Source organism: Rattus rattus, chromosome 1 (genome assembly GCF_011064425.1).
Source record: "Rattus rattus isolate New Zealand chromosome 1, Rrattus_CSIRO_v1, whole genome shotgun sequence".
Lineage (NCBI taxonomy): Eukaryota > Metazoa > Chordata > Mammalia > Rodentia > Muridae > Rattus > Rattus rattus.
The window spans coordinates 260,957,931-260,972,553 of NC_046154.1; the positions used below are offsets into that span (position 1 = coordinate 260,957,931).

The 14,623-nt window shown below is 56.5% G+C and overlaps 1 protein-coding gene across 1 annotated transcript; it reads right to left on the bottom strand.

Annotated features, from left to right (window-relative positions):
* Window positions 1-9: 9 nt before the first annotated feature.
* Tns2 (tensin 2) lies at window positions 10-14,083 on the bottom strand. The gene is made up of 29 exons (XM_032884818.1): window positions 13,296-14,083; window positions 11,753-11,861; window positions 11,296-11,333; window positions 10,400-10,438; window positions 10,074-10,112; window positions 9,861-9,910; window positions 9,472-9,643; window positions 9,127-9,177; window positions 8,716-8,838; window positions 8,565-8,629; window positions 7,491-7,574; window positions 6,989-7,101; window positions 6,849-6,909; window positions 6,625-6,700; window positions 5,963-6,092; window positions 5,812-5,877; window positions 5,621-5,734; window positions 4,310-5,521; window positions 4,023-4,170; window positions 3,371-3,936; window positions 3,179-3,268; window positions 2,763-2,888; window positions 2,462-2,554; window positions 2,267-2,344; window positions 2,101-2,178; window positions 1,495-1,663; window positions 770-838; window positions 640-669; window positions 10-548 (listed from the first exon to the last, which is right to left on the bottom strand). Exons 1-29 carry the CDS (start codon window positions 13,368-13,370, stop codon window positions 410-412), a joined length of 4,203 nt encoding a protein of 1,400 aa, XP_032740709.1. The 5' UTR covers window positions 13,371-14,083; the 3' UTR covers window positions 10-409.
* Window positions 14,084-14,623: the final 540 nt, after the last annotated feature.

The following is a 14,623-nucleotide window of genomic DNA, read 5'->3' on the forward strand; positions in this document are numbered from 1 at the left end:
ATCAACTCCTCAAGAGTTTATAGAAATTCTTTATTATTACACAAAAATAGACTCTCTCTTCCCTCTGTTTATGTGACCCCACTCTGGTCTCTGTTTAGAGGGGAGGCAGGAAGCTCCCAAGCCTCTCCCCTCTCCCTCCATGATGGGCCCTACAAGCTGGGTGGAGCTGGCAGGGTCATTCCCCTCCAGGGCTCCACTTACTGATGCCTCCTCACCCCTCACACCTGTCTCTGCCATCCGCTCACGTGCCAGGTCATCTCAGGGGCCCACTCATTAGCTTAGCAGGCAAAGGGCAGGAAAGAGCAGTGGCCCCACTGCTGCCACTCTCTCTCATAGGGGCCAGGCCAGGGTAGTGAGGGCTGTGATGCTGGGAGGGTGCAGTGTTGATGTGGACTTGGAGCTGGTGGCTTCATTTTCTCTGGCCCAGTAGAACTTTGGTGATGAAGGTGACAATGGCACTTGCAGGTTGGTCTGGGTCAAGCTCCGCAAAGAGGTGACACACATTTTCCCAGGGACTTCCTGGCTTCTTGGCCACGAAACCAAAGATCCTGCAGGGACAAAGCCAGGGACAGGAGGGCCTTGTAAGCTATGCATGGTGGCTTGTGCCAGGCCAGGGCTGGGCTCAGCAGCAAGACTTACTTGGAGGTGGTCCCGTCTGGGTTGGTCCATCTGTAAAGAGAGAGAACATGATAGAGTGAAACCTGGGGTACAGCTGAACGGGGAGCTGAGGCTGGCAGGACCCCAGGAAAGGGGTCTGAGGAAGGCTCACCTGCGGTCCTGGGGGTCAGTGCTAGAGAAAGTGATGCTGTTCACTGGGTAATGGCGGCGAAAGAAGACCCTGTGAGGGCAAGGTAGGGAAGGAAAGTCACACTCAGAAATCTAAGATTTTGGGCTGGGGAGGTAGCTCAGAGCTTAACCATCCACACAAGCAAGAGAAGCAGCTTGAGAACCCAGATCCCAGAACCCGTGTTAAATGCTGGGTACGAGAGGTGGCCAAGATAGAATTCCAGTCTCAGAAAGCAAAGACAATCCCAGGAGTAAGCCGGCTGGCAAGACTAGATCTCTGAGCTCTGGGTTTGATTGAGAGACCTGCCTCAAAAGGGTGAACACGCAACCCGGAAGATTCTTAATTCTCCAACTGGAGCCCACACACATAGATGCAAACATGTATGTACACACACACACACATCACACACCCACACACATCACACACACACCCCCACACACACCACACACACACCACACACATACACACACCACACACACACACACACACCCACACACACCACACACACACACACACACACACACACACCACACACACCACACACCACACACACCCCACACACACACACAGACACCACACACACACCACACACATACCACACACACACACACACACACACACACGAAAAGAAAGCCCAAAGCCCCGCCTTTGCTCCCTGTGGTCTTTCCCGGAGACTCCAAAGAGACAGGACCTGTGCCCAGGCTTACTTTCTCTGGTTGTCTGTCAGTGTGATGCCTTGAGCTGAGACCTTGAAATGGACAATGGCTGGCACTGGGACAGGGCTGCAGCTCAGAGCTGCAGAGCTGGCCCTGGCCACAGCTTGAGGGCCAGTCAATGACTCCGTCTCCACCGAGGTCAGGTAGAGCACACTGCAGGCTAAAGAGAGGAGGTAGGTTAATGAGCTACATGCTTTTGCCAGGACCTGGATCTGTCACCCATTAGCTGCTTATCCCACCATCTTGGGCACTTCCCTGACCAGTGCTGCCTGAATGCACTGGAATCACACACTGACAAATTAGAAAGGCAACTTCCAGACTCCAAGGGAGCCACAGCCAGTAACACTGGGGGGAGGACTGAGGAGACACACTTTAAGTTCTTGCCTGTTGCCGCTGTGATTCCTGTATCATAAACCCTGAGAACTTGGTCAGTGACCCCCTTCCTCACCTCCTGAAAACACGGGGCTCCTCTGCCTTTGCAGGTTAAATATACCTGCTGGGTCTGCCACCCATAGCCCTTTCAGTGCCCCTCCCTGTACCTGGAGTCCATGGTATCCTCTTAACTACCAGGGAGAGGAAGGGGAAAGCAAGCTCTACCTGCTCCCTGTCGTAGGAGGTCTGCTGCCGTGCTCATGTTGGTGGGCACTGGGGCCTCTGAGGTTTCTTCCAGAGGATCTGAGGAGACGAAGGCCACCAAGGAACGTCAAGAGGGAGAGGCTTTCCAAGCCACCCTGAAGTAAGGTGGAGGAGACGGATCACTCACCTTTACTAGGAATTCGCAGACAGCAGGGCAGGGAGATGGGAGAAATGGAGTGCTGTGAGACCAGGGCAGACAGGCTTCCTGTAAGGGGTTGGGGGGAAACATCATAGGGGTCCACAGTCAGGGCTTTCTCTTCCTTTCTTGAGGTCTCTCCTTCAACCATCCACCCTGGAACCCCCTCAGACTCTTGGTTCTCACCAAAATAGGGCTCAGTGGGGCAACCCTTGATCTTCACGCCTTTGGGCCCAGTCTCAATGAGGAAATGACGGACCAGCTGTTCTGAGGGGTCCCCTGAGAGGAATGAGGGGTTGTAAAAGTAAAGCTTTATGGGACTCCAGGATCTCAGTTTCTCCCCACAGGACTCTTTCCCAGGCAGCCGCAGGCTTGCCTCAACCCTTCCCCACATGGAGATGTGCTGTGCACCTCCTCACTCCCACTATCCCAGTCCTGCAAATTCTCCCCTCTCCATATCTGCACCTTCAGCTTGAGAGCTCTGTACCTTTCCATGGCTGGGTGCTGGGTGGGGGTGTGGCCACTTTGAGGGCTAACCCATAGGCTCCCTGGAAAGAGTGACTGTCTCTGATCAGGAAGGCCCCAGGATCCTTGTCTTTCAGCAGGGCAATGGCTGCAGGGCAGAAGTTTAGAGATGGCTGTCAGCCTCACACAGTCCCACTAGCAGGTTCCCAAGTTTCTCACTCTGACAGCCGTGGGGGCTGCGGGAGTCTGGGGCCTTGGGTCATAGGACTTTGAATAATATTTAGTCTGAGGCCCAAATTTAGAATCTCTTTTGGGGAGTAACCCAGCCAAGAGCAGAGACAGAAGGAACCAAAAGCCCTACCAGGATGACAGACTTACAGCCAAGATGGGCCTGGGAAGTGGACTGGGATGGGCACATGATGTTTTCTGGCTTCTTACCTTGGTCTCGGGAAAGGTGAGGCTTGTACCAGAACTTTGATGTATCCTGGACAAACTTGACACTGCTTTGGTTCTCTTGTAAAGGGTGCTCTAGAAGAGGGAGGCACTGATTCAGACACCAGGGCTTCCCATGGTCTCTCTCTGGACGGTGAGATTCTTTAAAGGACACCCGGTCCTCCTAGAGCTTTATACCTGGGGGTTGGGTGACATCTGGGAGAGGAGATGCAAAGGTGACATGCTGATTGGTGCCTCTGGCTGGTGGCGATGACTGCTGCCCAGACCCCGGCAGGTGTCGTTTTTCAGGAAGTGGAGGCTGAGTGGGACCATTGGCCTCGTAGGAGGTAGCCAGGGGGAACGCAGGGGTGGGTGAGCTCTGAGGTGGTTCTGGGCTGCCCACAAGCCAGGGCATCTGGGTAGGCACAGGAGTAAGAGGGGAGCCATCTGGGCTATCCGAGGGGCCCTGAGGGCCCTGCCATGGGGCATGGCGGAGTCCGGGCAGGGTGGTTGGCACAGGGCTCCGAGGACTGGCACTGTTGGTGTGGCCCCCTGGGCTCCTTTCTTGAGGCCAGCCATTGGGTGAGCTGGGTGCAGTGGTCTGGGAAAAGGGGCTAGGGTCCAGTGGCTCAGGCCTGCTGCTTGCCAACAGCTCAGGAGTCTTTTCAGTGACTCCCTGTACAACAGAGGGCAAGGCCTCGCCAGGACTCAGTCTCTGAGTGGGTGCCAAGGAGGGAGACCTGGTGGTGTCTTGCCGTCGGGTGCTGCAGGGAAAAGTAAGTGCTCAGCCCCCGTTTTGGGCTGCGGACACCCATACAACATACCCAAGTAGCCTTGGCCCTCCGTGTACCTCTCCTTGCCCTGAACTGGGCTGCTGGTGTGCAAGGGTGTGGAGGGACCGGACAGCTCTGAAGAGGCACTGCACTGGGCATCTCGGGGAGAACGAGGCAGTGTGCTGTGTCCACTGGAGCCGTCCCTCCAGGATGGTTCAGGGGACTCTGAGATAGTAGGGAAGAGCTCTGTGAACAGGAGCCTGCTTTTCTGTCTGGTTCAGCTCCCCCCACTCCCCGCCCATGGCATCCCCAGCAGCATTTAGAACCCTCTCCACTCTGGACATTCCCACTCGAGGTTCCTCACCTGTAGAAGCCAGGGGTCCTGCTGAGGCCAGGGGCCCAGGAAGTGAGTACTTGTCTCTCCCATCCTCCGCAGGAGCCTCATAACCCAGCTTCCTGGATTGCAGGTAGGGTGGACTTCCCGGGGACACAGAACCAGCCTGTGGTGAGTGGGCACCAGGGCTGGGGTACCCTCTGCCTTCACTTGGGGACCCACAACTGTGAGGCGCCCGGCCATATGCTGGGCAGTAGCTGGGAACTGCTCCTCCGTAGCCATAGGTTACCAGGGCAGGGTACCCTGGATGCCCGTACCTGCCTTCAGGGCACACGGCATAGGAGCAGCCCTCATGCCCTTCCTCACCCACCTTGGGTGGCTTCAGGCAGCCATAGTCAGGCACTGGAGCATGGTGGTGCCCACAGGCAGGCACCAGCAGAGGCAATGGGTGTCCAGGCCTCACTGGGTGCAGGAGAGGCTTGCCAACCTCACTGGACCACCCCTCTCCAGCCTCTCTCTCTAGTCGCAGTCCATACAGGGCTGCGGTGGGCAGTGCCATCTTCTCCTCACAGGCAGGGCATGAGCATAAAGCAGGCACTCCGGGGTCCTCCAGGATCACCACCTCCCGGTAGCCTGCTGGGCGGTAGCCAAAGTCTCCATTGGCTGGTTTCCCCAGCTCAGGTGCATAGGGGTACGGTCCTTCTGACAGTGACCTGCAGAGACGCCTCTTCTCCACAGAGGCTTCTGTGTAGCCCTGGGGGTGTCCCTCATAGCCCCCATAGGGTGGTCTTCGTCTCTCTAGGGTTCCCTCAGGTCGGTAGTAGCCCCCATTGGGGACCCCACAAGGCTCCCGGAAGCCCTGACGGCAGGAGCAGCGGCGACTGAGGCCAGGCCTGTGGCCCGGATACATCCCAAGGTGCAGGCCTCCACCCACAGAGGGCTGCTCTTCATCATCTAGGATGGCTGTCTCTCGCCCAGCACCACGGCCCGCACCGGCCACTCCACAGCCTCCCAGCAGACGATCCAGCTCCTGTCTCTCAGCAGCAGTGGGGGGCGGCCGGCCAGGGGATTCTGCTGTGTGTTCTGTGGTGAGTGTGGATGAGTGGCCGGAGTCACTGCTGACAGAGAGCATCGGGGGTGGGGGAAGCTCTGGAGAAGGTGCCGGTGGTGTCTGTCGGGGGACCCGCTGCACCTGGGCATAAGGACTGCCATCCAGGGGGCCCCTTGTGTGGGCCAAGGAGCCTGAGCAGAGAGGAATTTGTGAGTGGGGACAGTACTGACACTCAGGGTGCCTCTCCCCACTAGCCACACAGTTCCCACCTGCCCTGCCACCCCACACACCGTCCACGCTGTCCTCATGGTGCTGGTTGAAGTTTTCATAGGAGTCCCAGCGTACAGCAGGCTCTGTCATGTTGTAATCCACTGAGACAGAGGGATCGTTCCGTGGGGTGTTGCCTGGGGAAAGCCATGGGGTTACTGAGGAGTAGGGGACCCCCCCCAACACCTTCAACACACCCAGCTCCCACTCTTACCTTTGACCTTCTCAGGGCTGGAGGAGAAGACAAACTCCACCGAGGCTTGGAAAGGGAACCGCTCATCTGTAGAGGGGGTGGAGATGAGGAGCCATGCCTTGCTGGCTTTCCTTACCCTACCCACCTGCCACTTCCTTGGCCTCTGACTCACCAGCCCAGGCCTCATCTAGCTGGTCCTTGGGGAAGTTGAGCCGTGGCCCATGGATGGTGCACGTGTGGAACTGAACGCGGAACACAAGGGTCCGGTCTGTCCCCTGACCACCCTTGTGGTAGCAGGTCACCTGAAGGAGGGCAGGAGGCTGGGGTCAGGCCGTCATTTCCGATTTGCCTTACCTACACTTTTACCCCAAGGGCCACCTAGTCACTGGCCACTGCTTCTGTTGTGCCCCAGCCTCAACATGAACTCTCCTGGGATAGCAGGGGTGGGGTTTTCTTTTGGCCCTCCGCTCTGGCTTACAGGCTGTGATGGTGTATATATGCTTGGCCCAGGGAGTGGCACTATTTGGAGGTGTGGCCTTGTTGGAGTAGGTGTGTCACTGTGGGTGTGGGCTTTAAGACCCTACTCCTAGCTGCCTGGAAGGGAGTCTTCCACTAGCAACTTTCAGATGATCCCGCCTTGATGATGATGGACTGAACCTCTGAACCTGTAAGCCCAGTCACAATTAAATGTTGATCTTATAAGAGTTGCCTTGGTCATGGTATCTGGTCACAGCAGTAAAACCCTAACTCAGACACAGGCCTTGCCAGTTGCCTACATGGCTAGAAGCCTCCCACTCCGTTGCAATCCCCACTCAGTGTTACAAGCCCCCTCACCATGACGTCGCCTTTGAGGAGAAGGGCCGGCTCCAGGCTGATGCAAAGCTGCCGGGGCCCTGGACCTGCGATGTGGCTTTGGGTAGAGAGAAGGCAGAAGTCAGAGGCATCCAGGGAGGGCACAAAGCTAGACACTGTCAGCCTCTCCGGCTGGAACCAGAAGGTTGGGCCTGGAAAGACTGGGCAAGCAAGCTGATGTCAGGGCCTGGGAGCAGGGCACTCACTAGACTCCAGATGTGTAGACCAGCTGCATAGACTGGTAGATCTTGAGGAAGGGCTGGAAGCCTGGAGGGGTGGAAGAGGCCATGAGGGGTGTGGGGTAGGAGGTGGCTATCCCTATGGGATACAGCCCGGGGGGACTCACCTGTGTTGGGCTCAAAGGCTGGCAGCACGGGTACAAACACATAGTGCAGGAAGAGAGGGCTGCTGTTCATTCTGATGGAGCCAGACAGCAGCCCGCTGAAATAGCCGACATAGCTGGCGAGGGGGTGGGGGGTGGGGAGTGCCAAGAAAACATCAGTGTCTTCCTCTAGAGGGCGCCTCACACCAACCTGGCAGCTCTTGAGAGACCTAGAAGGCTCTTCTAAACTTCAAGGAGGCAAGCCCTGCGCATCCTGTGGAGTCTTACAAGCCTCTGCTTTATTCCTGTCACAGACCTTACTGTCAGCCAGAACGATCTAGTCTGTTTACGCATGGCTTCTTGCCTTCTACTCTACTAGCATATAAATACCACGAGAGCCTGACCTTGTTTGTTCTGACTTCCCAGAACTTGGCACAGGGCCTGGCTCACTGGGCTCCCGTACACTGTGGGATTCAGGTGTGCTACCTGAGAGGGAGAGTCAGCCCTTCCCCACTGGGGTGCTCACCGGTGCTGGGAGGGCTGCAGTTCCATGGCCGCCTTGTCCTCACAGAATTTCCTCATGGTGAGGGTTGCCAGCGCTTGGTCTGCCCTGGGGAGAGCAGGGGAGGTCGGGGGTTAAGGACCAGTCCCATTCCTGCCTTCCATTCTTTTTTTTTTTTTAAAGTTTTAAAAAAAAGTTTAAATTGCCTTATCTTGTATTCCCATGAATCACTTGAACAATTACAAACTAAGCGCATATATATACATATATATGTGTGTGTGTGTATGTATATATATATGTATATATCGCCTTTATGCTATTGCTTGTCACTCATACACTTCTAGGAAGATCGCCTGCCTTCCATTCTTAAACCCCAGGAAAGGAGGAACCACCACGAGATCGAGATCCTCTCTGTACAGAGGAACTCCCAGTGGTGGTGAGGAGAGCTAGAGACCCTCCAGCATAGCCCAGTTGTTGGGCCTTGGGCAACTGAACCTGGCTTTCCTCACTTGTAAAAGGGGGCAGTTAGACAACCTGATGGGTTGAACTGTATCCCTCCCCCAGAGAAATGTACCTCAAATGTGACCTTATTTAGAAACAGGGTCTTTGCGGATGTGGTTAGATAGGTTAAGATGAGATCATACAGGAGCAAGGTGGGTCCTTAATTAGGGTGATTGGTCCTTAGAAGAGGAGAGACAGAAACAGGCGCGCAAAGAGAACACCACGTGATGACGGAAGCAGGGGTGGAGGGATGCCGCTGCCAGCCAAGAACTGCCAAGGACTGTCAGGCACCACCAGAAGCTGGAAAGAGGCAAGGAAGGAGTCCGCCTAGAGTACCAGAGAGAGAGCATGGCCCCACTGACACTGACTTTGGACTTTTACTATCTCAGAACAGTAAGACAACTGAGCTATATTATTTTAAGCTAGTCTATGGCACTTAGCTGGTGGCCCTAAGAAACTAGCCCAGCTCCTCTGCTGTGGTGTGCTGGGCCCACAGCTGGAGATAGACAGTACCGTACCAAGTGTATAGTCTGACTAAGGAGAGAAAAGCTCAGACAGGGCTGGACGAGGAGGGGTCACTGAAGCAGAGCAACTCACCCTGCAGAGATCTTGCTATAGTGCATATAGGCAGAGACGATGACTCCAAGCTTGCCTTTGCTACCCTAAGAGATAAAGAGATGGAGATGGAGAACCTGCAACTTTTAGGCTGAGGTTGTCCTAGCTTTGTTACCCCAAGGTCCTGGCTCACCTTGCAGTATAACACGACCACATGCTGAGGGTCGGCACTGAGCCACGTCTCCATGGCTTTGCAGATGGAACACAACTTGTCCAGAGGTGGGGCATGTAATTCCGGCCAGCCAAAGTCATGTACCTGGGGAAGTACAAGTACAAGTGTGTGTGTGTGTGTGTGTGTGTGTGTGTGTGTGTGTGTAACAAAGGGAGGAAGATGTGAATACAATACAGGGACCTGGGGGCAAGGCGCAAACTTAGTAGTTGTCCACAGTAGCTTGGATACTTTTTTCCGCCATACTGTGAGCTGATAACCCCAGCACCTCGTTTTATCTTAAGTAGTGTGAGAAAAGTGGATGTCAACAAGGAGGCAGAGCCTTTTCACAAGGTTGGCTCGGAATAAACGGCAGACAGACCATTTCCCTCCTACCTTGGGGTTCAGGCGGGTCAAGTCATGCCGTTTCTCTGAAAGGTTGAAGAGCTGAAATAAAGGGCAGAGTTAGATGACGGTGACTTGAGACGCAGGTGCTGGAGGTGAACCCTCATCGAGCATCTTGCTCTAAAAATAGTAAGATTGTAATCCGCTGGAGCTGAATCCTCTGCACCCTGCGGTGACTGGCTAACCTCCGGCTCCGCCCCGCCCCGCCCCGCCCCTACTCGCGAACACCGCCCCCTCGCCAGGCCCATCTCAGGTATTGATGGGGAAACAGTAGCCTCGCCCCATTTGAATCTCCCAGCCCTCTCATTGGTTGGATCTGGCCCACCCGCTTCTCACCAGGTACTTGTCTCGGTGCTTGGATTGAAGCACATGGGCCAGCTCTCGCAAGTGGCCTCGGTGTCGCTGCTCGTCTGGTCGTGCAGGAAAAGCTGCGGCCAGGATCCGCTCTGTTACATAGGTGAGGTCCAAGTCCCAGCGACGCTCCATGAGCGGATCCAGGCTGAAGCTCCTGGGAGAGGACGCAAAGCCGGATTTAGAGAACAGAGAAGCGCGGCGGCCCAGGGGCTAAGGATCCTGGGGAGCTCTGGGCGACCTATTAGGTCCTTAGGGTGGGTGGCCCGGAGGAGGAGTACTGTCCTGGGGGCTTTATTGGCGGCCACTGCCATAACCTGAGTAGCGGTCCAGTGGAAAGTGCCTACCTGGGATCACCGGGCGTCCTCACTCACCTGGGTAGAGTACTGCGTTGCTTTGAGTGGTTCAGAGACTTGGTGGACCCCTGGTGGATGAGAAACCGTATGCCGACAACTGTTTGGATGCATCGCTTCTAGGCTTCCGGGTCAAAAGTTCTACAAACCGTGGTCTTCTGCAAATGTAGGTCCCTACTCCAAGAGCTACCCACATGCCCGCCCCTCCCCTCTCAGGCTCCTAGCATCCCTTACCAGGTGTTCTATGCGCCGGACTGGGGCTGTGTTTCTCCGCTAGAGTGAGGAGGTGGGGGAGGAAATGGGAGTGGTTAGGCAGGGGCAAGGACCAGTCTGGACCTGGGGGCGGGGTGGGAGCGCATGTCAGTGTCCACTCCCTGGGGACAGGACTCTAGCCCCCAACCAGCCCTAGAAGACAGTCACAACGAAGGGCTCGAGGATAACTGACCAATAAACCACAGCACTCAGTTCTACATAACCTGGCGACCCACTTTGAGACCACCAGACCCCGGGATATTAGTCAGGTTCCTTGCCTTCCCTGCCCCATCCTTGAGCACACTCACCAGCTCCGCGGGGGGCAAGGCCTGACAGGATGAAGTCACCTGGAAAGAGGTGGGAGTTTAAGGCTGAGCTGGTGAAATGGGGTGCTCAGCCTCAGGGAGGAAGATGCAGGGGCTGTCACCTGATGAGCACAAGCTCTAGCTGAGGTTCCTCTATTTAAGGGAGCCTTGTTTCTGCCTCTCGGTCTCCCACCCCTCAGGCCCCCTGCTTGTTGCTCTTGGCTCTCAGCCCCCTGCCCACACAGACCCCCATTCATCCAGCTGCAGGACAGGAGTTATATATAGAGCCAGCCAGCCAGGCAATGGCCAGGGGTGGACACTAGCCTCTTTCACCGTTGAGACCCCACCCATGGGGCACATAGCTCCCCCAAGCTAGCTTGAGGCCCTGGGACTATCCCCTGCACTGATGGAGGACCAGGAACGTTCCTCAGGGATGGGGGGCTGCCTCAGGGTCTCAGTGGACAGTGGGTACCACCTACAGGGTATACCCAAACAGGCTCAGCCTTCACCACCCAGGATAAGACCAACTCAGGCATCCTGAGGACCCTTCCTCAGAGGGAAGGCACGGCCCATCCGGGTGCCTGGTCTCTGAAATCCTGCTCCCTCTCTATCCACCCCGCCCTTCCTCCCCCACAACTCACCCCCCCCCATCCTCTCGCCAGCTGCAGCCCGGGCACAGCACCAAGACAAACGCTGTCTCACTGTCCACCCTCCTGGGCCAACCCTCCAGGGGTGGAGTAGGGTGGTTCTTAAAGAGCCCAACACAACACCTTTGCCACCCAGGAAGGGGTCTCCAGGAGTGACAGGGGACTGGGTGGAAGACGATGCCAGTGTGGCTGAAGAAACCTGTTTGGGCAGGGAAAGACACCGTCCCCCATTAGCTAGGACTGGATACCCACCTTTGCTTCACATTTTCTGTGTGTGGCCACCTTGCAGACTAGAGAAAGGAAGGGGAGGATAGAGGTTAGCAGAGGCTATGGGAACAGTCAAAGTAGCTGTCCTCTAGTCCTCCAGGCCTTGGAAGCCAACCCTGGGACCCTAGTACACTGGGTCACTGGAGTCGAAGAACAGAGCTGGTTATCAGCAGGGAAGAGGGCCAGAGGTTGGGGTCTAGGATGAATAGAGGTGAGGAGGAGGAAGAGGAGCAGGAGGAGGAGGAAGAGGAGGAGGAAGGGAAGCCCCTAGTCACAAAAGGATGGGAAGGTGGTCACAAATCTCCTGGGCGGTGGCAAGGTGGGTGCCAAAGGGACTGAGGGCATTTGTTTCTGAATTTGCCCGTCTCTAGAGCTAGAGTCACACAGCACAGAAGTGCTTACTGGAGGGCTCAGCACCATAAGAACAGCAAGAGCCCCTCACCTCGGCACGAGACACCGGTCCCATCGATGGTCACCTTACACACTGCACACACTGGAGCCTTCTTCCGGAAAACCTTCTCCCGGAAGCTGTGCGGTTCTGCTTTCCTAGGCTGCGAGCGGGATGACAGACAAATAGGGTTATGAGTTCCTAGAGGGCCCATCTCCAAGGCTGGGCAGGGACCTTTCCTTAGAGCGACTGCATCCCTCTCTTCCAGCCAAAAGTCTCTGAACTCTAAGGCACACTTGGCCACAGCTGTTCCAGGGTAGTCATGAGGCCTGTCCTCTACAGGGCTTGGAATGTGACCCCTTGCGTCACCTTGGTTGGGTTAACTCCTCCCTGAGGGTTCACTCAGGCCTCCTCACGTGGAGGAGCTATGTGATGTCCTTGTCACCCCCACTTCAAATGCTAGGGCTTTCCGAGAATCTCGGCTGAGTGAGGGGGTCTGACTCTCCTCCCATCTTGCCCTCCCCACATGAGGCTCATATTCTGTGAGCTGACAGGCCGGCCCAGACACACAAGCGCTGTCCCATAACACCCAGACTGACTGCAGCCAGTCCTGAGCCCCTGACTCTCAAGGTCTCTAAGCTCCCGGCAGCTGATTCGGCCCCCTCCCCCACAGTCAGAACAACATGTTTACTCCTTGTGCATGGAGACGGCAGGCTGCAATTGTCTAAGACTCGGGTGGCAATGCTGGAAGGAAGAATGGCAGCGGGGACAGACGTGCAGCAGCTGTCTCACTGCCTCTGCATGTTATGACAGGGGCGGCCAGGTTCTCTGGATGCCCGAGCCCCCCCACCCCAGGTAGTGAAGTCAGTGACTGGCTGGGATGCCACAGGTTGTCCAGGTCCCCCCTCAGTCCTCACTCACTAAAAGTTCTCTCTGCTACTCTGACCCCTCCCACCCCAATTCATCTCTCCTGTCCTCCAGTGTCTGTGGACAATCTCCCTCATGCCACAGTGGGGGGGGGGGCTCTTCTGCACAGTCTTCATCCCTGTGTTCAAGCTCCTGCTGTTCCCTCCTCTCCCTGGATCTGCCCACCACAGTGTGGAGAGGAAAAGAAGGGGGAAGGGGGGTTAGACAAGGTTGGACAACAACATGGGAGCAGCTTTGGTCCGGTAACTGTCCTAGAACTCCTCTGGACTGGAGGTGAGACCCACCAGGACACTTGGACACACTTGTGGATGATGTCATGTGCAGATTACATCAGTAGAAGGCAAACTCCCTGCCTTTCATTGCTTTCTTCCCCTACCTTTCCCCTCAAGCTTCCCGGGAGGTCAGGGCTTCAGCTCTTAGCTGAACCCTCGGGGCCTATTCAGGCTCAAGCCAGTAAACACATAGAAGAAGCAAGACAGATGGTATATCACACTGCTACCCTAGCCACCCACATAGGGAGCCAGGGGAAAGAGGAGGGGGTGCTGAGGCAGGGGAAGGGGTGGGAGAAGAGGCTGAAACTAGGAAGAGGGTCTGGCCTGAATCCTGGCCCTCCTGCCTTGTCCGCACCTCCACCCTGTCCCACCTTTGCCCAGCTGGTGGGCATTCCTACCCTGCTGGTGGCCCGGCTGCTGTCCCTCCTCCCCAGGGCTCTGAGCAACCTTTCCACAGGGCCGCTGGACTTCATGGTGTCTGGCTGGCTGGGCTCTTGGTTGCTGGGCCTGAACAATGCTGGGGCCTGGCCCGGGGCTTCCTGGAAGCAGCCTCGCCGAGGCAGCCGCTTCCCTTGGGTGGAGGGGAGGCTGTCTGGCTGGTGTGTGGAGAAGCCTGGCCCTGGAAGTGGAGGGAAGTGCAGGCGGGAAGGGGGCAGGTCGCTGCTCCAGGAAGTGGGGTGGGGGAGGATGTGGGGGAGGCCAGGAGATCAGATTCCCAGGATCTACCCTGCTGGGAGTGTCAGCCTAAGATCTTTGGCTCTCCCGAGCTCTGGTGCTGCCTCCCACCCAGTGGGCCACCGCATGCAGGGGTCTGTGGTCCTGAGATCCAGCCCTGGTATCAGCCAGTGGCGCAGGGTGGGAATTCAGGTCTCAGGGCAGGGCTCAAGGGCCAGTGGAGAACACTGTGTCCCCAGCCAGTTTCTAGCCTGAACCCTCATGGTCCCTTGGGACTTCCTGTGGGAAGGGAGTGTTGCTGGGAACCAGTACTCCTGATAGCCCAGCACTCCATATCCTCAGGGTGAAAGAAACTTAGGGATGAAGGTTAACTTCCCTGTCAGATGGAAAAGGATCTTGGAGTACTCTCCTCTACGCCAAGTTCCAGCCAGGAGAGCTAACCGCTTGCAGGAGTGGTCCATCTTGCTGTAACCCAGAGCACTGGAGGCTCCTCCTGAAGACCTCAGCAGCTACTCCCCCCCAGATACAACCCACAGTTCCAGGCTCAGTTCCCAGACCCTGCACCTGAGGCTCTACCGGGGACCCCACCCACCCATCGAAAGCTGAGCACTACCTTCATGGCTCTTCTGGCCTGTCTCTCCTTCCTCTGTGGCTGTCACTGGACCCGAGGACTGGACAGGAGGCCCCCTCCCAACACATACTCCACCCCCCTCTAGGGCCTCCTGCTTCCCTCCTGGGAATAGGGCCAACTTCCTGTCCCAGGAGTCAAGGGAAGGAGGTGGATGATGGGGCCTTGGAAAGGATGGAACAACCTTCCTAAAACAAGGGTCAACGGCCTGGGGGTTCTCAGCCCAAGCCCTTGACAGCAGCCTTTGGAATGCCGTAGCTGTCACTTGAAAGAATGTCACCCTCATGTGCATGGTATTTACTGAATGTCTCCGTGGTAACTCCTCTGGCTCTGGCTTCTCTTGCAGGGTTCCACAGGAGTCTCCCCCTCTGCCTCATGCCCACCTGACAGATGAAGGGCGGGTCTAATCCTCCCATGGACACT